Source organism: Micropterus salmoides, unplaced genomic scaffold (genome assembly GCF_014851395.1).
Source record: "Micropterus salmoides isolate LMB-PRFRI ecotype aquatic unplaced genomic scaffold, ASM1485139v1 Ms_hic_scaffold_7, whole genome shotgun sequence".
In the NCBI taxonomy this organism is placed as follows: Eukaryota; Metazoa; Chordata; class Actinopteri; order Centrarchiformes; family Centrarchidae; genus Micropterus; species Micropterus salmoides.
Window position 1 is genome coordinate 31,411,384 of NW_024044459.1, and position 21,784 is coordinate 31,433,167.

At 42.5% G+C, this 21,784-nt stretch overlaps 1 protein-coding gene across 9 annotated transcripts in view; it reads left to right on the forward strand.

The window, feature by feature from the left end:
- Nucleotides 1-21,784, forward strand: part of pbx3b (pre-B-cell leukemia homeobox 3b) — a 58,080-nt gene that overhangs the window by 33,056 nt on the left and 3,240 nt on the right. For 2 of the 9 annotated variants that reach the window (XM_038704257.1, XM_038704258.1), the window contains exons 3-10: nucleotides 11,741-11,982; nucleotides 12,965-13,155; nucleotides 14,159-14,294; nucleotides 15,106-15,135; nucleotides 19,485-19,650; nucleotides 20,223-20,300; nucleotides 20,734-20,846; nucleotides 21,652-21,738. In XM_038704257.1, the coding sequence (XP_038560185.1) occupies nucleotides 11,741-11,982; nucleotides 12,965-13,155; nucleotides 14,159-14,294; nucleotides 15,106-15,135; nucleotides 19,485-19,650; nucleotides 20,223-20,300; nucleotides 20,734-20,846; nucleotides 21,652-21,738 (1,043 nt within the window). The remainder of the gene's footprint in view (nucleotides 1-11,740; nucleotides 11,983-12,964; nucleotides 13,156-14,158; nucleotides 14,295-15,105; nucleotides 15,136-19,484; nucleotides 19,651-20,222; nucleotides 20,301-20,733; nucleotides 20,847-21,651; nucleotides 21,739-21,784) is intronic. The other 7 variants (XM_038704259.1, XM_038704260.1, XM_038704261.1 and 4 more) reach the window with 5 other exon arrangements.

The following is a 21,784-nucleotide window of genomic DNA, read 5'->3' on the forward strand; positions in this document are numbered from 1 at the left end:
TGTGATAGCATTACTGTCACTTGTCACTTTCTCTTTATTTCAACAGATGACAAAGCTTTTACATTCAGTATTCTGCTCCACACATGGGTATTTTCAACAGATCTTGTCTGCTATTGCAAGATAAATGTTAACTTCATTCAATAGAAACCTCATTCAAGGTTCATTCAAAGCTGACTTCTTTATTCTTTAAGGAAATGAAGAAACCATTAGCGAAATATTCACTCACGGAGAAAGAGAATCTTATCTTTATTCCGCATGACCATGCAGAGCCACATTCCTTTTGACATCATTATGTAAAACCAATTTCTCTTTCATATCATTTCTGCTGTGCTGCATTACCACATCTATACACTCACTATTCTTTATTACAAAGTAGGTGGCCTAGAGGAAAATATATGCATTCGTTCCCTTTGGCATAAAATATGCATATAGGTGCCTCATTTCATCTCCAATCTGTGTTATTCCTTTAAAAATTCACCACTGCCTGCAGTCCCTCTTTAATATTTAATTTGACAACTTTTTAATCTGTCTTTATGTGATGATGAAGTAATCGTCAGATGTCACAAATGTGATTGAATTATACAATGGAATTGAAGTGACTCATAGGTTGTGGGCTTCATTATTTGTTTTGCTTCAGCCGTAACCTGAGCTTGAGGGAAAGAATATCCTTTCACACACTAATTTATCTTCCATTTTTATTCATCTTTTCTTGCAGCCCCCGCCCCCCGCACACACACACACACACACACACACACACACACAAAGGAGAACTATGTATAACATTCATACATCATTCATTCTTTGTTTACTAGCTTGTAGTTTGAAACATACTAGTAAAGACATTTATTTGGGTATCTATGCTACTTCACTTATTAGTGGGAGCCACAGAGCAATGATAACTACTCCCAGTCTTTTCTTTGCTCTTCTGATTTTTAATGATTACAGATTATCCATCATGCTATCTAAATAATTAGCAGGCATGTCTCAAGAACAAGCCACCGACAGATGCTCCAACAAGGTGAACATGGGTGCAGTGGTCTCCCCTGACCAGAAAAGAATCATTTGGAAAACAAAACAAATAGATAATGGGGCAAGTGAAATGAATGTTGCAGCAGATGAATGATCAGCTCCTGCTAACTCTGTAGCAACACCTCTTTGGCAATCTGGCCATGTTGGGTCCCCACTGTGGAACAGCATGGCACTGGGAGCTGTGGTAGCCAGTCCCCTCATAGCCCCAGGCTACCTCTACCTTTGGTATGCTACTCAAGGTTAAAGGGATCCCAGTTGGGTGTTTAACAGTGGTGTGCTCGGATCCGTATGGCTTTTTTGTTTCCTTTTTTGACACTATCTGCACTGTGGAGAGTGAACCTGGAAAACTACACAGAACTGCTCATCTTTGGAGCCTTTTTACATCTACAATGTAGATCGTAGTTCACTATTCCAGCTGTGCCATTTCTATAGCAGACCTTTAAATCCCCACACCACTGTAATACTCTTATAAAGTAGCAGGGGTAAGTGATTTGAACCGTTTTACTGTGAAGATCTGCTGTTTGCCATACACGTGCGGCTTTTGCTGACATTCATTTTGAAACCACTCGGAGCACTTGCGACTCAGAGTAACAATGCTGAGGGAAAAGTGCCTGCTGAGCTCTACAGTGAATATACCTCTGACCCAGACCGAGGAAAGGGAGATTTATGAAATCCACATGTTTAATACATTTCATTTTGTCCAAGGGACTTGTATTGCTTACCACAGTATTTTAGGGTTGAAACATTCTGTATAGTCACAGCTTGTATTGTCTGAGGAGAATAAACCCTGTCCAGTTCTGGCTGCTGAAGATTTGTTTTATTACACCTCCTTTTACACATCAGCCATGCACTGTCTGAGGTATTGCATTTTGTTTTGCTGAGGTGTTAGATATACACACCCTTAATCTTGAATGCATAATCCTTTGAAAATCCGCAACATAAATGAAAAAGATAACCCGTATATCAGTGTGGTGACAGAAAATGCGATAGCTAGGTAATTTAATAAAGGATTGACACCGGCCCCGGTGTGATATGGTGTGTGACCTCTGTGTATTCATTGTGTTGCATGGAGCAGGTGAGCCACTGCTTGTAGAGTAGTAGTTCTTCCCATTCTGAAACCCCATTCTGGGAGTGCAACATCTGTGGTGACAAACAGAATGCACCATATGGATTAAAGCGCAAGGAGGGTAGTCACTGAAATATTTGCTTTCCCAAAGTGTTGACACAGTATGAAAAAAGGAGAACCATGGCCTCGCTTTCCCGCTGTAATCAGGTAGCAGTTATCGCAGTGAAGTGTTTGCCTACATAATGGTGTTTCCATTTTGTGTGACTCTGTGTCATCGGCTTCCCATTTAGAGCAGAGGCAGGAAGGATCTGCTTTCTCATAAAGTAAGTGCCAGCCTACCGAGGTCTTAGTGCCGAGTGTTTGTTCTCTGAATCAACAAAAAGAAACAAACTGAGGAATCGAGTGGGAAAGAGAAGTCTTGTAAAAACATCATAACCGTGGTCAGTTGATGCTGTAGGAAGCATTTAGTTCATTTAACAGCTGACCACATCAAGTGATAAATACTCCTCCCAGGGAACGCTTGTTTTACATCTAAAGTGCACGTGAGTGTAATACTGACAGATATAGCTTGTGACGAGTGATAGTCAGAATGTATGAGCACCCATTATGCCGTCAACCTCTGGTGCCAGACTGAAAATAAGCAGTTCACCTCTGTTTTCAGTGCAGCAGACAGCACTGGCTTCTCCGCTGTATTTATTGACTTGTTTTACTAGCCTGAAACAGGGTGCTTTTATACGGGCCTGCTCAGTCTTAAGACTCTCCAGACATTTACATTATTCCTGACTGAGTTACACACATATAAAGGAGCACGTCTGCAGGCTAGGTTAGATATATGCTCTCTTTCCACCTATGCTTTTTTCTCTCTTACATTCATACACACTCATGCACTATTTTATTACCCCACCATTTTAGATATTGTTACACTGTACTTTTCTTCTATTACTGCTTCATATTCCCAACATTTAAATATTTTTTGGCTGTGCAGGTGTTTGCATTTAGGCTAATTAATTGTCATTCTGTGTTGAAAATGTGTATAAGAACTATCATACTGTTTTTCAGGCTAGATAAATTATGTGTATTTAAATACTACATAAACCACCAATTTTTTTTTCAGTTTATTTTGAAGCTGATTCACTAACATTAAAGCGTAGATTTCACGAGGCTCTAAAAATCATCTTTCGCTGACTAATCTGCACAACTGCAGCGGAAGATAATGAATGCAACACCAGAGTCACAGCAGACACTATGATCCCCCCCCCCACCACCACCCAGCCTAAACCTCCAGCAGTATTTAGATGATATTTCATTTTAGAATAAACCTCTTTTCTCTCCCACTGTGAAGATATTGAACTCTTTCACACAGATGTCATCTTAACCAAAGCTTATTAAAAAGATGGACATCAAAGTTGTGGGTGCCCATTTATCTTATAGCACTCTAATTGGCCACCACAGGCAAGAGAACAACTAACTCCAAAATAGGAGGCGTCGAGTGGTTGGGCTAAAGAAGAGGATGTCTAAAGACCTCTCAGTGGATTCATTGCCAATAAATCCTCTAGAGGAAAAGCAGGGATTTTCTAAGGGGGTATGGAATTTCACAAATACATTATGAAATGCGACACGCTGAATTAACTAAACACTTATGGCCACAGGGTTTCGTTTCTTTGTTGTGGTTTTGGTTATTTTTTGTGGCTACATTGTCCTGCGCCTGACCTGCACCTTCAACGTTTGCTTGACATCAACCGTGAGGGTATACACTGCGAAAAGGTCATACAGCGCAGTAACCATGACTGAACTGAGATTTATTTTTGCTAACCCCATATAGTATACTGCATTGCTTTGAATTAACCATTCACCTCGATGAATGAAACAGTTTCTTTAGCCAGAGTCAGCGCTACTCGATCAAATGCCACACACAAGCCTGAGGTAAATAATGTATTATGTTTTCCACTCAAGTGGGCAATAAAAACACAAAAACAAAGTCATTAATTGCCCACATACAGTAACCAATTGCCATCAAGAGCCTGTGCTCTCATTAACCTGGCACCTAATTATCTGCCTCCAGTCTGAGTCCTGACAAGCCCCACCGTCTGAACCCTCAGCTTGGTTGTGTTGTGTTGTGTTGTGTCAGCACTCGCCAACCGCAGCCAAGGCACCATTAGGTACAGAGAAGACAAAAGCTTCTTGCAAAGGTTCCCTCTGCACATGCCACCACAATGTTCCTCCTGTTAATGCCTTCCCTTCCAATTAAATCTGCAACTGTTAATTATTGTAATTATGAGAATGAGCTCCCAGCTCAGTGCCCCCCTCCAACCCCTCCCTCACCGGTGTGTAGAGACGCTACGGGAGCTGTTGTGTTGCTTCAGTGGCGTCTTCTCTCTGCTCCAGTGAAGCCCTAGCAGGGAATTGGATGCGGAGGGGGACTTGGTACACATGACAGGGGTGACGTGAGGGAGATTGCACGGTTCATCTTGGATAACTGGGCGAGCAAGTCACTGCCAATGGCCATGCCTCCAGTCTAACTCATTAAATGGTGTGTAAAGTACATGCTGGGAATAATTAGCACCAAATAACCTTCTTTGCTACCTTGTTCGCAGGGTATCGCACAACAAAAAAAAGGTGAAGTATCATCTTTAGGTGTACAATAAAACGATTCAGCTGGTCAAATGAAATGAGAGAGATGATATTCTCCCAGCAATCATTCACTCATTTACTTTGAAAACTTAACAGTTATTTCAATCCTCTCTTAGGGTAATGTGAAACTCTAGTCTTGCCATGTTCTTTGAGAGACACTTGCGATGGATCCGAAGTGATGTGTTGAGTATAAGGAGAGCTGAAAAAAAGTGGATGGCAGGCCGGCTGCCTGTTAAGTCTCTGTGTGTCTCAACATCCTCTTTGGCCTGCTTCTGTCACAAGTTGTTGTTTGGCCTGGACCTGATCTGCCCAGCCACTCTTTGCACTGCACTCTGCCGACCCAGCAGTAACATTAGGCTCAGGATGCTTGCAGAAACAGCGCTCTCATTCAGGGGGCATGCAACCTGAGACACTGGAGGTGGATGTGTTTTTTGTGAGCTTTATCAGTCCTCACCAAGAGCTGCTCTGAGAATCAACACGTCAATCGGAGTCTTATTCCATCATAATAACCTTAGTTGCCTTGTAGCAGTGTCCTTACACGCTAGCACAGCTAGCAAAAGACTCTGGCATTACAATTTAGAGCTGAATTCTCTTCTATAAAGACACTGAAGGAAAGAGCAGCTCCTTCTGCTTCAGGCAATGCAGCCTTTCGTGGATACACTGCAAAATCTAAATGATGGACTGTCAACTCTCTTGCAGAAATGCCACTGCAAAGAATAATCTCTCTGGCAGTGGATCATGGTTGGCTGTATGCTACCAATGCCGTTTCTTTGTTTATGCGCGCATGTAGCCTTCACACACTCACATGCAGACATGAAAGTATGCACATGCACAGATATGCACAAACACACACACACACACACACGTAATACAAAATCAAGAACACGTACACAAAATGCTGCAAGCCTATATCCTTTCAGAGAAATACAGAGAGTGTACAGAGAAATATATGGGATTAATAACTGGAATAGCATTATTTTTTCACCTCTAGCCTTTAAAATAATGCATGCTTGGCTTGGTGTCTGGATGAAATTTTGCCTGCGTATTTGCCTGGTTATCGGTGTGTACAAGACCTGCTGTGTGACCTGGTTTCATGCAATCTCCATCTTCTAATTAGGAGGCTGCAGAAAGGCTGGAACGAGAGGAGGAGTGATTAGTTGCCTTTGGGTATTTCATAAGTGGCTTTCAGTGCCACATTTGCATTATTTGCTTGGGGTCTGAATAACAAATCAGCCTACCTTTGCAGCAAATTGAGGCTAGCAGCTAGACCATCAATACATGAAATATAAAAATGAAACTGAAGAAAAGAAATAAGCATAACATGCTACCATAATATAGGGGGACAAAATTAAATATTGAAACACCGGACACAATAACATAGATTTAAATATACTTTGACTATTCTATTGAGTATATTTTCCTTCATGCTCATCTTAAATATGGGACGTCTGCCTTAATAACACATGAGTGTCTCCGTGTTTGCGGCTCTTTCTGTGACTAGCAGACCATGTGAACCATGTGAGCCCTACGTTGGAGCCCCATGCTGTATGTGTCCTGTAGGGTCAGTCAGTGTGCTGATCTGTAGCGGAGGTCCTGTCCACTCATTTGGCCAGTCTCCCCAACCGCTGCGTGCAGCCGCCACCGCCAGGCCTGGTCAGCCATCACTACACTACTTGGCCGTTTGCCCATATCGAGTCTTAGAGGGCAGGAAACAAAGCGGGCACTCACACGTCCACATATAAGCACACATACACACACACATGATCACAGCGAGTGACAGTGGCTCTTGTTTACCCAGCCCTCCCACCCTCCCTCACTCTCCTTTCATCCTCTCCCTCTAGTCTGTCATGTTGTGTGTCACTTCCCACAAATGTCAGTGCCACCATGGGACAGTGATTAATTTTGGTGTGCTTGGCAAAATGTCTTCAAGATGTTTGTTTGGGTTGTCTTTTCCCACCCCCTTGCCCACCCCGCTCCCCGCATGTCTTGGAGTCGTGGGTCGAGAGTGGCAAGCCCCCTCCCCTTCCCCCCCTCGCCCCCGCTGTCACAGCCTCCTCCTCTTTTTTAGGAGGGGGGGGAGGGGGGCTGCTCATCATCATCAAGGGACAAAGGCTACCTGAACTGACAGAGATCTTCTTTTCTGACCGGAGCCACTTTTTCTCACCCCCCACCACCACCTCCATGCGCTGTCTGTTTAGTGTGTGCTGGTGGTGTATGAAAGGAGAAGTCTTGACCCAGCACTGAGGGGCTGTAACACTTCACTGTCAGCGCAGCTGATTAGCTTATCACTCACCGCACTGGGAGGAAATACATCATCATTCTAGACAGGGATTCCCCAGTTTAGGTTCTATGCCCTGCCTCCTTTTACCCTGCATTTAATCACCAGACTCTCTGTCCCCTCCAGTATTTCAGCCTCACCTCTAAAGCCAATCCTCAGTGGTTTGCAATAAGAACTTTCTTCCTTTCAGGTGTGTTTTTGGTAAAACCAGAACAGCTACATTATGTGTGTAAAAGTAGATTAGAGTTAGATACTCTTCATTGCAGACACATCTTTCTAAATGATCCCTTTCAGCTCGCTCAACAAAGAAAGTGAAACACAAAGTGGCAAATGTGCTTTGGCTTCCCCACTATGCGGTATCAGGTATGGTAATTACTCTGTCATTAACATTGGGAATAGTTAATGTGTATTAATGTGTTAATGGCATGTTAATTACTGTACATGCTAGAGAGAGCCCGCAGGCATTCTCTTAGATTCTTTGTGCCATGTGGATGTAGGCCAAGCTTAAAAAAGCCTTTAAGAACATCAATGAAAGAGGATCCTTATGTTTCATTTGTCAGAACAAAAGATTTTCAATGGTAATTTGATCCAGCTCCCCGCTTCTGGAGCTGAAAGTCACTGATCCAGGCACCACGACAAAGGAGATGATATGAAGTCAAAGGAGACGTGGAACGCGGCTGTAGTGACACTGGCCTCTTTGTGAAATGGATACTCTAAGCCCTCTGTAGTCTCTAGTGTGTTGCTTTGGCAGCGGGTTTTAATAACACGGTGGATTAGAAGCCTTGGATCCTGAGTGCCAAGCCAGAGTTAAAGCTCACCTTGGATGAGCCTCAGTAACAGGCTAGATGCCACAGTCCTCCTCCTCCTCCTCCTCCTCCTCCTCCTCCTCCTCCTCCTCCTCCTCTGAGCCGCCTGCTCACACCGTCTACTCCGCGGCTTTAAGAGAGATGACCTTTGCAAATATTGACAGAAAATAAATTCTGTTTCGATTAGTTAGCTTTGGGAGACCTTTGCAGATCAATGCAATTAGATGAACAGAGTGTCGATATGTGGCCAGAGCTGTACACTAGAGGCACTGGGTAGGAGAGGAGCTGCAGGAGGTCAGGGTTACTTGTAATGAACAGGATGTTTTGGAAACAGTGGTGGAAGTAACAGAGTCACAGTGTGTGCCGTCAAACACAGTTAAACACACAGGCAAGACCACTTTACTGCAATGCACATTCTGCATGCAGCACAGAATACAGAACATTTTACCATCTCAGAAAAGTGTTGCAATTAATTAATGCAAAAAGAAATGAGTTATTGCAAAAAGAAATATGACAAAACATTTCTGGCTTTATCTGCAAGAAGCGCTTCTCTTCTAGTGTATTGTCTGGCGTCTGACAGTCAGTCAGTGCAGCAGAATGAGGCAGTGAAGCCCAGAGCCACCCCTTCCCTCTTCAGCGGGCCACATTAACCCAGCAGGGCTCTGCCTTTATGGCTCTCCTGCTCACACTTCAGTGATGAGAGTAAACAAGCAGCGGGCCAAAGGTCAGCTAAGCCCACAGAATAAAAGAGGGCACAGGGGGAAAAGAGGTGGGAGGAAAGGAGAGCGGCCCGAGGCAGTGCTCAGATCACTGTCAGGGCTTCAAGCAGGGAATGATGTACGAGACTACAACCCAGAACCGGAAATGATTATAAACAGAGAACAGGGGAGAGTATATGAGAGAAAAGGGCCGCATTGTCTTTATCTGTCAAATTTGTTACTTCCTCGGATCTGATAGTGACGGTGAGACCTGTAAAAAATGAAAAGGAGAAACACCTCTGACTGATAGGGATGGATTAATCACAGTGTCTCCTTTTGTCTCAGTCACACAGGAGAAATGAGGAACAATCATAAAGGCAAGTGCTTTTTACGCAGCTACTCCACCTGTATTGTTGAATGACAAATGAGGCAGATTAAGGACATGTTACATTAATGTTACAATTTCTGATTGTTTTTTTTCCTTTTACATCATTAAATTGGTTCTGGTAATTAAGTGAGACAGCATTATCAGAGTTATGTGAAATATCTAGACCGTATATAGATTTTTCATTCTTAAGTTCCCGTTGCTCACAGGCTTTACCAAGGTGACACGGCTCCCACACTTTCCCTTTGCACTGAGATTATTCCCACTTTGACTGTGGAGGTGGATTAGAGCTAAACTCGGGTGCCCAAACTTGTTTTAATACCCATATCATCAGACAAAAACAGGATAAGGATTTTAGCAGGCAAGCAGCATTGCACTGCTAGAATGTGACTGTGGCTTTGCAAGTTACTATACAGATTTGTCAACCACACAGCAAATTAAAGATATTATCTTGCTTGAGCCTATTTTGTGGAAGTTGTGTGATGAGGCTGAGCTTAGACAGTGAATTCACAATCTTTAGCTCCTCAAACAAAGAGAGACAGTGAGGTAGAGATACATTGCACCTGTTTTTAAATTATTATTTTTTTCCTGTGGGCTATGTTTTCTTTTTTCTTTTTTTTAATTTTTAGTATTTATGTGCTTGAGACAGCTCTTCCCTCCCAACATGTGTGTTATGAATGGCCAGCCGTAGCTGCTGTGGCACAAATACACCCTGGTGGACTCCTGCAGGGCCGTCTGCTTCTCGGGGCAGCACAGTAATCATTTTTATCCTGCTGATTTCCCAAATAGAAATGGACACGTATGATAAAAATGTCACGGCCACTCCACATGTCAGTGGACTAACAGGATTACATGTCACTTTCTAATGTCTCACTCTGTTTTCCTTTGCCGTGAATGGCCACATTATTGCACACAGGAACCTTGTGGTAATATATGGTAAGAGACTGGTAGCTGTTTATGGCCTGTGATTATTTAGTTTGAATGAAACCAGTGATTTATGCCCATTTAGCTGAAAAGCCCTGTAAATTCCCTCAGCTGCAGTTCCCCTGGATATAGAGTGAGTGGAGTAAAAGTGACAACTGGGTTTGGTGTGGAAATGTACGCTGCGTCCCAGAGTTATATTTAATATACCTGACATGAAAAACATGCCTACCTACTTACTACCACCCGCAGCACAAAAGAAAGTGCAGCCTGCTGAGCTTGTGTTGAATCAGAGATAGGGAGTAAATACTGAATTAGGAAAATATGAACTGTAGTGGCAGGCAAACCACCAGCTATTAGAGCATGTTGAGATATATAGCCAGGCATCTGGTCAGTCAACATTTGAATCATGTGCCGTTTTGTTTCATGCTGCACAAACTGGAATAGAAACAGTCGAGCCTGTCCAGAACGAGAGCTTTGGGTGGAGTTGTGCAGATGCAGTGTGATGTGGATGAGGGTTAGTGGAGCAGCGGCATATTGTCCACATGGATGGCTTGGCTCTGCAAGCCTGATGGAGCCTTGTCCAGCATCTCAATGTCTCCAACACAAATAGCCACATTCATCCACTCCTCTCAGGCCATTACACCTAAAAGACTCAAAGCCAGCCGATCCATAAATAGAGGCAAATTTGTTTTTCAGTGGCACTGCAGTCGAACACAGCACCAACAGAGATGAAAACAACAGAGGAGTGGCTACAATATATTTTTTTCCTAATTTGTTTTTATTCAGGAATGTGTTTATGAGGAAGATAGAAAGAAGAAAATTAGAGTTTTCTCTCTAGCATTTACTCCTGTGGATATTGTGCAGGGTCAGTTGGTCAAAGCATGGTAAAAGGGCTCCTCTGATTGCATGCCTACTGGCTGACACAATAGAGCCACTAATCTTCTTATTTAGAATCCAGAGGCTGGCCATATCTTAATGAAGCTGTAATGAGCTGTTGAAAATCCCTGAATTGCGGGAGGGATTATTGAATTGAAACAACTCTGGTAATCATAACGTTCGAGTAGCCACTCAGTATTTACTGCCCATTGAGCCACATTTTTATCCACTTATTAGAGTGGGTTGCTCGAGCTTGTTTTTGTTGACCTGCAGTGGGGCTTTTTGTGTGTTTATTCTTTGTAAAGCCTGGCATTGTTGAATTGCCAAAGCATCAAGGTGTGCATGCATGCTATCTGCTGGGTGATTACGACTCGCTGACAGACCGACAGAACACCAGACAGACAGAAAACCAGAGGAAATAAACAGCAGGGTCTGACAGCAAAAACACGATTCAGGAATGAGCACTTTACATAAAATTGACTCCACTTATTTTGCCATATGTAGTGTTTTATTTCACCAGCACATTTTTATTACTTCTTGGAATATTGCAAAATCAGGATTGTAAAATAATATGAGATTCAATCCTTATGAGCAAATAGAAATGAGGAAAACAGTTACTTTTTGGAGTTCCCAGCATTCGCTGTGTCTACTGCAGAGACACTCACTAGAGGTATAGTTTTCTGTTTAGCATCCTTTCAGAGAGTAGAAGTGCCACTTCACCATTGAGCATTTGTCAGTTTATGGATGTTGCTGTCATGTCAGCCTTCTCGTACACACAGTGTGCAGCGCAGTGTGTAAATAAAAGAGAACAGGCATAGACATAGGCGACAGGAACACAACACATTCACAGGAGGCACCCGGTTCATACCTGCAGGGGAAACATCACACTACAGCAGACTATGCAGAGATAATGCTTTTAATTGCACTTAACATTTAAGTCTGGACCTATTTGATCTAGTTAATTTTCGATTGTTAGTATTTTTTTTTCCAGTCATGTCCCTGGATGGCATTAGCTGACCCTCTGTACTTGTTTGTGTGCTGCTACAGGTCTCAGCATCCGTGGTGCCCAGGAGGAAGACCCCCCAGACCCCCAGCTCATGCGTTTAGACAACATGTTGCTGGCAGAGGGCGTGGCGGGACCAGAGAAAGGTGGCGGATCTGCTGCCGCCGCCGCAGCAGCTGCGGCATCTGGCGGGGCGGGTGACAACTCCATCGAACATTCCGACTACAGAGCCAAACTCACCCAGATCAGACAGATCTACCACACAGAGCTAGAGAAATATGAACAGGTAAGGAATCTTTGCAATTCCAAGGTTAAAAAGATTTTTTGCTTGAAATACCACACTTCTTTATGCACCTCTACGTCCAAGAAAAGGAGAAAAACATACATTTTGTTATTTATTCACTATCAAAATGTTTAAATAACTACGTGGCTACAAGCTATTTGAAATTCCTATTGAGTTGTACTTCATACTTCACATCACTTCAGAACACCCTGAACAGCTTATTCCCTGCATTAGCAAGAAAATTGCAGAGCACATGCATGATAGGGGGAGAATATGTTATCAGATTGTAAAAAATTGCAGTATTATTCACTATGTTGCAGTTGATTATAGAGATCCAAAGGAGTTCCTTAGTCATCTGTGCTAAGTGAAGGTATGATCAGCTACTTCACCTAGCACTTTGAGCCTGCCATTAAACACAGAGGCATTATGGGCAAAAATAGAAGGTGTAACAGTGATGCCTCAGCAAGCCAGTGAGGTAAATTAGACTAATTTACTCCGTGCTCTACGAGAGAGGAGGTGGGTATGCGGGGGCACACAACACTTTGCCTGGAGTAAATGCATCTTTCTTAAGGGTGTTTCCAGGTTTTAATTATCTAAATGTAAATACTTAACGAATTTTACTCAGAGTAATGAGCTAAAGTGTGCACTACGTAAATGAGTTATTCTAATTAATCATGTATGAACTACTGGTTTAACGAAAAGCTGTTTAAATTCACTCTGCATTAGGGCCATGCCAAATTGCAAATCTGCATTTATATTCAAAGATGACTTCACCTCGTATGTCATCAAAGTAATGCATAAACATTGCACTCTGTTGATGCTTTTAACAAAAAAGAGCTCACATGTAATGAACTCATTTCCTATATGAAAAATATATACAACTTTAGATTAACAGTCAAGGAGCTTTTGTAAGTAGTAGAAAGCTCACCGCTGTGACTTGAGAAATTTACGGAACTGACACTTTTGTCTCTCTGTCTCTTGGCAGGCATGTAACGAATTCACTACCCATGTGATGAACCTGCTGAGGGAACAGTCTCGCACACGGCCCATCTCTCCCAAAGAGATTGAGCGCATGGTGGGAATCATCCACCGCAAGTTCAGCTCCATCCAGATGCAACTGAAACAAAGCACCTGTGAGGCTGTCATGATCCTGCGCTCCAGATTCCTTGATGCCAGGTCAGTGGATCGTGTGAGTGTAGTGTATACATAAATGTGTGTGTGTATATGGTATCTGGAAACCTATTTTGCTTCCATATGACCCATATAAGCAAATCCAGTGGGCGAGGTCATTTTTAGACTGTGCAAGTCGGAAGTTTGTTTTTAGTCTCACTTTTCTGGCACAGCACACAGTATGAGCACTGCAGAGATGCATGACTTTAATTGTGTCCATGTTCCATGCATTATCCATTTTCAAGACAATCATGCCCCCACACCTGAGAGCAGTTAAGACCAAATGAAATGGGGGCCGAGTCGTGTAATGGATGGAGGGGAGGTCATCAGCAGGTGTTGTGGATTACTCTAAATACTAACAGTGTGATGCAATATAGAGCTTTGCGCAGAGCGGCACAAGTTCGGGCCAAACAAGCCAAGTGGAAGCACATTTGCTGCCCACTGCCTGTGTGAAGCACGGGAAACAAGGCAAAATAAGCAAATGCTCAACAACATGATAAGTAGTGCCCTTGGGAGAGAAGGGGACCCAGATCTAGTTAGAGTTTGCTTGTTTCTGCTGGAGATCCCTGGGGCTGTGGCACTTCAGGAACAATGCTCAACTGTGCATGCCGTGATTTCTATAATGTACCGAGATGCACTCCGACTGGGCTTTGCGCTCCATCACAAAGCCCACCCATCCGCTGCACTAAACTCTACACATTACACGCTTGGACTGGAGATTGGAGACCAACAGACCAAATTAAACATTGTATGTGTTTTGTGTCTGTGTGTGTGTTTATTTGTGTGTGTGTGTGTGCACTTGTCAGTTTGTTGGTTGGAGTCTGGTCTTCTGTGTGTTCGAGCAGGACACGATATTCTGCTCCTGAGGGCCCTTAGAGCCCATTCCTCATTATTTTCACCATTTATGTGTGAGATTGATTGTGCAATTTGTGCGATCCAAATGGATGAGTTAATGCTGGTCCCACTAATAGGCTTGCTCGCCCTTTCTCTCATTTTGCTCCCCACTCAGGCGGAAAAGGAGAAACTTCAGCAAGCAGGCGACGGAAATTTTGAACGAATATTTCTACTCGCACCTCAGCAACCCTTATCCGAGCGAGGAGGCTAAAGAGGAGCTGGCCAAGAAGTGCAGCATCACAGTTTCCCAGGTGGGTAGTGCTCATCTAACAGTAGCTGGTGGGTAATCAGGGTGGGAAAGGCTAAAGCCTAGAGGGATAGTTACCGTAGGTCACACCACCAAGACACAATGTCCTTAGCTAACCTTGACATTGTGGCTGCCTAATGATGCTTCAGTCAAGGCTGGTCCCAGTCAGTCAGAGCAGGGGCCACAGGGAGGGGAGGCCTATATCATCTTGGCCTCAATCAAAGCACTATGCTGTCCTTCCTTAGTCGCCCCAACGCTGGGTCCCCTGCCATTTTTCCCTCTCATTCCCATCTACCATTTGTGCTCTCTCTGTTGCCTGGTCAGTCGCTCAGGTCATAAGCTGGGAAGAAAAATGGCATCATCCATTACTGTTAAGAAAAGCAGTTAAAGTCTGGTGCTTCAAAACACTGGATCATACTGGGTACTTATTTGTATGTTTGCTGTTCAAGTGAACTTGCAGGACTCTGCTAATTCACAATTATATTTTAGACTTAAAAATGCAACTTTCACACTTTATATATAGCATAGCCTCCTTGTTGGGTAAACCTGAAGGCAATATCTCTCACACCTAACCCCCACATCCCAAGTATTATGATCCTATGCTCTCTTTTTCTGCTATGATTGTGACTACTATCTAGATTTTTTGATACTCTATTGTTCTATGGTTGTCCTCATGAGACACAATATCAGAAACACATGAATCTTTATAATAATCTGCAGTGTTTTTTCTGTGTGGGGAGGGGGTGTTGAGGGGTATATTGAGTGTAGTCATGAAGAGTCAGATACTGTAAAAGCCCATTCTTTTTTGCCTTCAGGGGGTGGGAAGCACCATCACAGTATCACAGGTATGTCATAACTTCTCCTGATCCACTGTTTTCATTTTTTGTACCTCCTTTGTTTATGTATGTAATAGCCTCACAGTTTTCCACTGCACAGAACCTCCCTCCCTCACACTACTGGATCAATGCTAATGTTATCATAAATAACAGTATTTCAAGTTTGAATTTACATTTTAAAAAGAGTGGATAAGAATTTTCAGCATTTACATCCCACTTTAAGTCACACAAGAACAAACTATTTTTGATTGATTTATGTTTTTAAGCTACACCCATGTTATCACCATATTGTGTGTACAAATGTGTCACATGAAATTTTACTTTTTGGCTATTGTTTACCACATTTTTTGTTTGTTGTAGAGCGTCGAATAATTGTATGGTCTTTTGAATTTTTCCAACTGCGCTCGGAGTTTATTAAAGCCCCCCACCCACCTACCCCGCAATCAGTGTGCTTTATAGCTGTTAAAGAAATGGCCACCAACCCTCGCAAATGGAGCTCTACTCAGTTTTCTGAGTGCCTCGAAAAACATTCCACCGTACCAGTTCCCATGAGAACAAATCAGTCTGTGCAGAAATTAGAGGGCTTTTAAAAATTCACTTGAACTCATCTCAGGCCCCATTAGTGGCGTACTCCTCGACAAGCGGAGGCCGCGGCAGACATTCTTATTGACTTATTCTTAGTGCTTTGCCTCATTTTAAGTGAGTAACAAAGTCGGAGGCTCGACATGATGCCAAGTGCAGCGTAAGTGTGTTATCTCTCACTGTGCCGCGGCCTTTCAGAGTCACAAACCGCTCACTGTGGCTACTCTAAGGGCTTGGCTAAGTCATTTTTCAACCACCCACAAAAATACTTTTTTGCAGGCTTTGTTAATTGCACAAGCTATTCATTAAGTAAAAATCATCCGTCGTGAATGGTATGCCAATATCAGTCTGCAGCTTTCCTCAATACATCATGGATGACGAAATACCCTGCATCGTTTTGGCAGGGATCATTTAAAATGCATGTCATCTTCCCTGAGAGCAAAGTCTCTTTACCCTCAGGAGATTCCTGCTGTTTAAATCCAGTGTTGTATTTATATTTAAATGATGTGTTAGTAATGAACTAACAAAATACATTATCTGTCAATTCTCCTGATTTGAGACCCCATCCACACTACTGTGTTTTCGAATTAAAACGGAGACCTTTTGCTACGTTTGCACCAGACTACAACGATGAAAACGAAGACCTAAAACAGAGAAGTTTGGAAACGCTGCCAACCCCGTTTTGCGTTTCAAAACTCCGGAGGGCTTTTTAGTGAAGAGGGGCCAAAACGGAGGACTTTAGAAACGATGACGCAGCCGCTCACACTCGGCTCTCTGATTGGGTCTTGCAAAGCAGGAACACGATGCTGCTGACCGGGTTTTTGACATCATATTTTTATTAAAATATTCTGTACCGTGCAAATAACACTCATCTGCCTACACATGTAATGTGCATGTCGGCGTTTACTTTGCAACAACTCCCAGTCTGTTTTCTGACGCCACAATTTCCTAGCTGTGCGTTTTCAGTCGTTTTAATGTAGATGGAGATCAACTCCAAAACACAGCGCACCTCCAACTCCACAAACGCTGTTGTGGACAGAGATCGTATTCGTTTTAATTCTCCGTTTGTAAACTAAAACGGAGTAGTGTGGATGGGGCCTGAATCCTGCTTGTTGATAGAAATCATCTCATGTACAATGAGCTATTGACATTGTTACAATTGTGTAAGTGGTTGTCTAAATGCAGGATGCCGTCTTATTCCCTCTGTTACTCTGCATATCCTGTATTGGGCTCCTGAATAAAGGCATGGGATTGGACGTCTGTGGTTTGTGTCAAGGTTTACGGAGGCTATATTTGATATAATCTGTGTCAATGGTTCAGTATTTAAGGCAAAGACTCCTTTACATTGCTTACATTTTTCTTCCGAGTGACAGGTTTCAATATTTCAGATCATAGTGAATTTAGAGAAGCTAACACTTGAGTTCTTATACATTATTAATGTGGCCTGTATAATTGATGGTATCACAGCCAGTGAGACCACCTTTGTATTTGTATTTAAGGCTTAGAGCATTGTAACCTCAGATGTATTGAGATCATAGACTGATCATGCATTGCCTTACATTGACTAGGGAGCAGTATTGACTTGAAATAGGGTGAAATAGTTTGAATTATTAACTACAGCTCCACTGCCTCTCTAGTGGGCAGCAATGAAGGCAGCGGTATCGTGTTCTTGCAAGGAGTCTGCATGGTCATTATACAATCGCTGCCTTTGAGGCTGCTGATGTCAGGTAATTCAATCTCACAACCTGGTTCTCACCACACATAGGAGTCAATTGAATGCATGGCCTGCCACAAGATAAAAGGGAATTAGTTGTGTAGATTGGGTTGTGCTCCACACCTTACAGTGCCGTGCATTTGTTCAATATTTAGCTGAACCCGAGAATCACTAAAGCCAGAGTTCAGTGGGCAGGAGAGAAATGTGTGTGTAGAACGGAGAAGGGTGGTGTAACGTCCAGAGGATTTGATGCCAGCACTGCTGAATCTGTCCAGCTTGTAACACCATATAGTGGTAGAACACAGACATAACCCATTTTATCATAAATGACAAAAGCAAGTTATACAAGCAAAAGTAATTAAAGTTTATATTTTGACTTTTACTAACTTATAAAACTGTAGAATTAGCATGGATCACTGCCATATTGATGTATGGTAAAAGTAACTGCCGTATATCCTCAACTGTCAACTTTCAGACAAATATGTCTTCTTGTGCAAAAACCACAGCTGACATTTTAATATATTTAGTTCTGTTTAATAAACTGTATGCATGAACATTTTGTTAAATTAACCAGACCGATGAGCTTTAGAAAACATTTTCTATGATTTCCAGGGGTTTGTGGGCATTTTGTGAGCTGTCTAAAAGAGCGAGAATATTGCATCGTCTTTGGCTCTACAATCCACCATAAGCAGGTTAAGTAAAAAGGATGATGGCCAGGGCTTTCATTGCTTCCAATTAAACCTTGCTTGTTAGTTTAACCTCTAGGTAAACCCATCAAACAATTGATGTCAAGGAAACCCTGCCAACAGAGGGCCTCGCCTGAATGGTCATTAATTTTAATTGCCTAGATATTAAAGATTTAGAGCACAGAGACGTGCAGGATAGAAATGATCTGATGTCCTGCAAATCCAGTCAGTTTTTACGCCACAGCATTGGCGGGCTGCTGGGGATATTAAAATTTAAGCACATGGGTGGAAATTAAATAAAGCGTCATTAGGGGCAGCTGCTCTTTGGCTGGTCCAGCCGTGGGCTGCAGGGCCTGAGAGGGGGGCAGCAGCACAACGACAAGACACTCTAATTTATAGAACCATTAAAAACAAGCATCATCTCATTATTATTCCACTGTTATTGCAGAGCCAGCATTCATACATAAGGTTCAGCCCTCATACAACTTTTGAGTGTCTGGTTCTAAATCTAAATATACCCAGTTTCAGACATTAATTATAACTCAATACTTCCTTGTGCCTTTAGAGTTCCATTTTACTTCAACACATCAATTAACACTGACTGCCCTGGTAATCTGTGTTTACTGCTTCACACGTCTGCAGGTCTTTACCCTCTAACTCTTGTTTCTGATAATTATAAACAAAAGTTACTTCCCAAATCCCTGAATGCGCATGCATGTGCGCACACACACACAGACACACACACAGATGTTTTATTGCTGTATTAATGTTTTCTTATTTACAAAATAAAAGCACTTAACTACAGCCAATCAGGCCAGCAATTAATTATATTTATTAGATGATTAGATTATGAGGTGCTTTGCATGCTTAATTTGACATGCAGCCTTACATGTAAAAAACAATACAGCTGTATTTACTTTGGCCTATAATATTTAATCACATAAGTTATTGTACTCATGTATTTAGATAAGGTGTCAATCATCTAGACTCACTGATTCTTTAGAGGATAACGAATGAACATTCATATATTTCACTGAGGGATTTGTATCTTTAACAAACAGCCCTGATATGAGAAATATATACAGTATAATACATTGACTTTAGTGTATGTGCAATGGGATCCCCTTGTGTTTTAGTTTTGTCAGGAGACAGATCTGAGAGCATGTCATGCTCCCATCCATGAGAAGACACAAGTGGCTCCTGATTATGGCTTAATTAGCTTGTGTACCCGGCGGACATTACTGCAGGGGCTGGGAATTGGGTACTTGATGGACCCAAACATGACATCTTGAAACAATCACACTGCTCAGTGCACGGTGCTGTGGCTGCTTGACGTCTGACTTCTCTGCTCCTGCTCCTTCTGCTCTCCCACACAGGTATCCAACTGGTTTGGCAACAAAAGGATCCGGTACAAGAAAAATATCGGCAAGTTTCAGGAAGAAGCCAACCTGTATGCCGCCAAGACTGCTGTAAATGCAGCACACGCTGCAGCCGCTGCAGTGCAGAACAGCCAGGCCAACTCCCCTACCACACCTAACTCCGGTAGGCACTCCTGCATATAGAAAAAAAAAAGACCTGCCCTCTACCTCAGCCCTTAACCTGCTGCCTACCTGCCACACTCTCTCATGCACGATTCACACAGGCAAGAGTGACAGGCTCTGCTCCCAGCTTGGGGATCACGGTGTCTCCTGTCTATAAGACAGTTGATGCCAAGCAAACTCATGCATAAAGAGAGCGTTCCTGACTTGTGAACCGAGAACACATGTATTTTTGGCAAAATAAAATAAAAAAAAAATCCAGAAGGATGCCATGGGATTTGTTTTCCCTTGACTTTCTGTCAACTTTCTGTCATTTGTAATGTAATGGTATGTAGTCCCACTGAATGGTAATGCTTTTTTTGCTAAAAACAGAGAATGATAATTGCTGGGAGCATTTTACCTAGAGTGATAGTTTAAAATGGCGTAATGTGGAGTTCATGTTGAATAAGAGTCTAAAAGCCTAAAATGGGCATGTTTAGTCTGGTTTAATGAGTAATGTAATGCTGAGTATGGACTAGGTTGACCTTCGTCGGGATGTGGTAAGCTTATGAAGTGGTCCCTTTTTCTTGCACCCAGGATTCCAGATGAAAGATGAAGAGTTTCAGCTGGATTCTGCAGAGAGCAAAAACACTCTTTTAACCAACATGTTTACTGGTACTGGTCTTTTCATAAGCTTCTTATTGTCCTTGTCATTTACCATGTGATACCTCCCTGCCAACGTTAGATTGGAAGTAGGTGATGTGGAACAATTGGGAGCTTAAGCGACCAACGTCATATAGAACCGGTCCCCTTGTGTCATGTGATTTTCATTTCATTTGTGTCCACCTGCATTCGTAAAAAGATCCTCTTGAGTCCTTCTGCATATCGTCCTCTTCTGTTTGTTCCTTTGCTTCCCTCCCTTCACCATTATAGTTGCTTGCTTTATGGGAGCCTTTCTTCTGTGTATTTTTCTGCTTGAGTTGGGTCTGTATATGCAGACACATGCACTGTGTGTGTGTGTGTGTGTGTGCGTGTGTGTGTGTGTGTGTGTGTGCTTTCCCTTTATAGCCTTCTCATGTATTCAGCTACTTACATCCTCCCTTTCCAGGTTCTTCAGGTTCTTTTAACCTCCCAAACTCTGGGGACATGTTCTTGAGCATGCAGAGTCTGAATGGGGATTCTTACCAAGGGGCACAAGTCGGAGCCAATGTACAGTCACAGGTAGGATCAACAATAAGGGACAGTTCCTGACTACCAGTGCAGAGAGCTGTCCTTGTCTTGCCTGTGTACTGAGCCATCCACAGTGCAGTCTGAAGCACATTAAACCAAAAATAGACAATAAGAAAAACACGCTGCTCATGCGAGGGCAGTTCAAATTACCACAGTGAGGCCTCTTATAACCTCCAGTTGACTAAAGTGTTTACTGACTATTTCGCTTTGGATGGAATATTTTGGCAGCCAAAATATAATCCCACCCCATTGCTACCATGCCACAAAGCAATTTACTGGTTACTATTTCAAACATCTTAAGTAAACGTTGCATTTGGCTTTGACTTGAACTCTTGGGTTGGTATTGGGTTTTTGGTACTGTGTTTTCCCCTTTTTTCTGTATTCTATATTGCTGTCTTCCTGTTTCATCTTGTTATTGTGTGTTGTTGATGTCTTCCATTTTGTAAGTTTAATGCAGCTACACAAAAAATCTATGTTTATTCATGATTAAGGTAAAAATTATTTTCAGTAGCTATAGTGCATTTGTTACATTATTTCCACTTTGCTTTTGTTTATTATTCCATAGCCACTATAGAAAATGTAATAGATTTGAGCATGCTAGTAATCGTCGGTATGCCTTTTTTCCCTTTAGAAAATCTATTAGCTGTGTTACAAATCTGGTTAGTAAATTTGCTCTCTCAGGAGTTCCTCTGTGAGTAGTCAGTATCTGTTGCTTCACTGAGCATGTTTACAGTTAGTGTTGGCCTGCTTTGAGACACTGAGTTGACCAGCTTGTCCACTTTGTCTGTCCCCTCAGGTGGATACCCTGCGCCATGTTATCAGTCAGACGGCAGGATACAATGATGCTCTTGTGGGAAACATGTATAGTTCACATGGCTTAAATGTAAGTAGAGGTTTTATTGGGTACACATTGTTGAGACAAAGGCCAT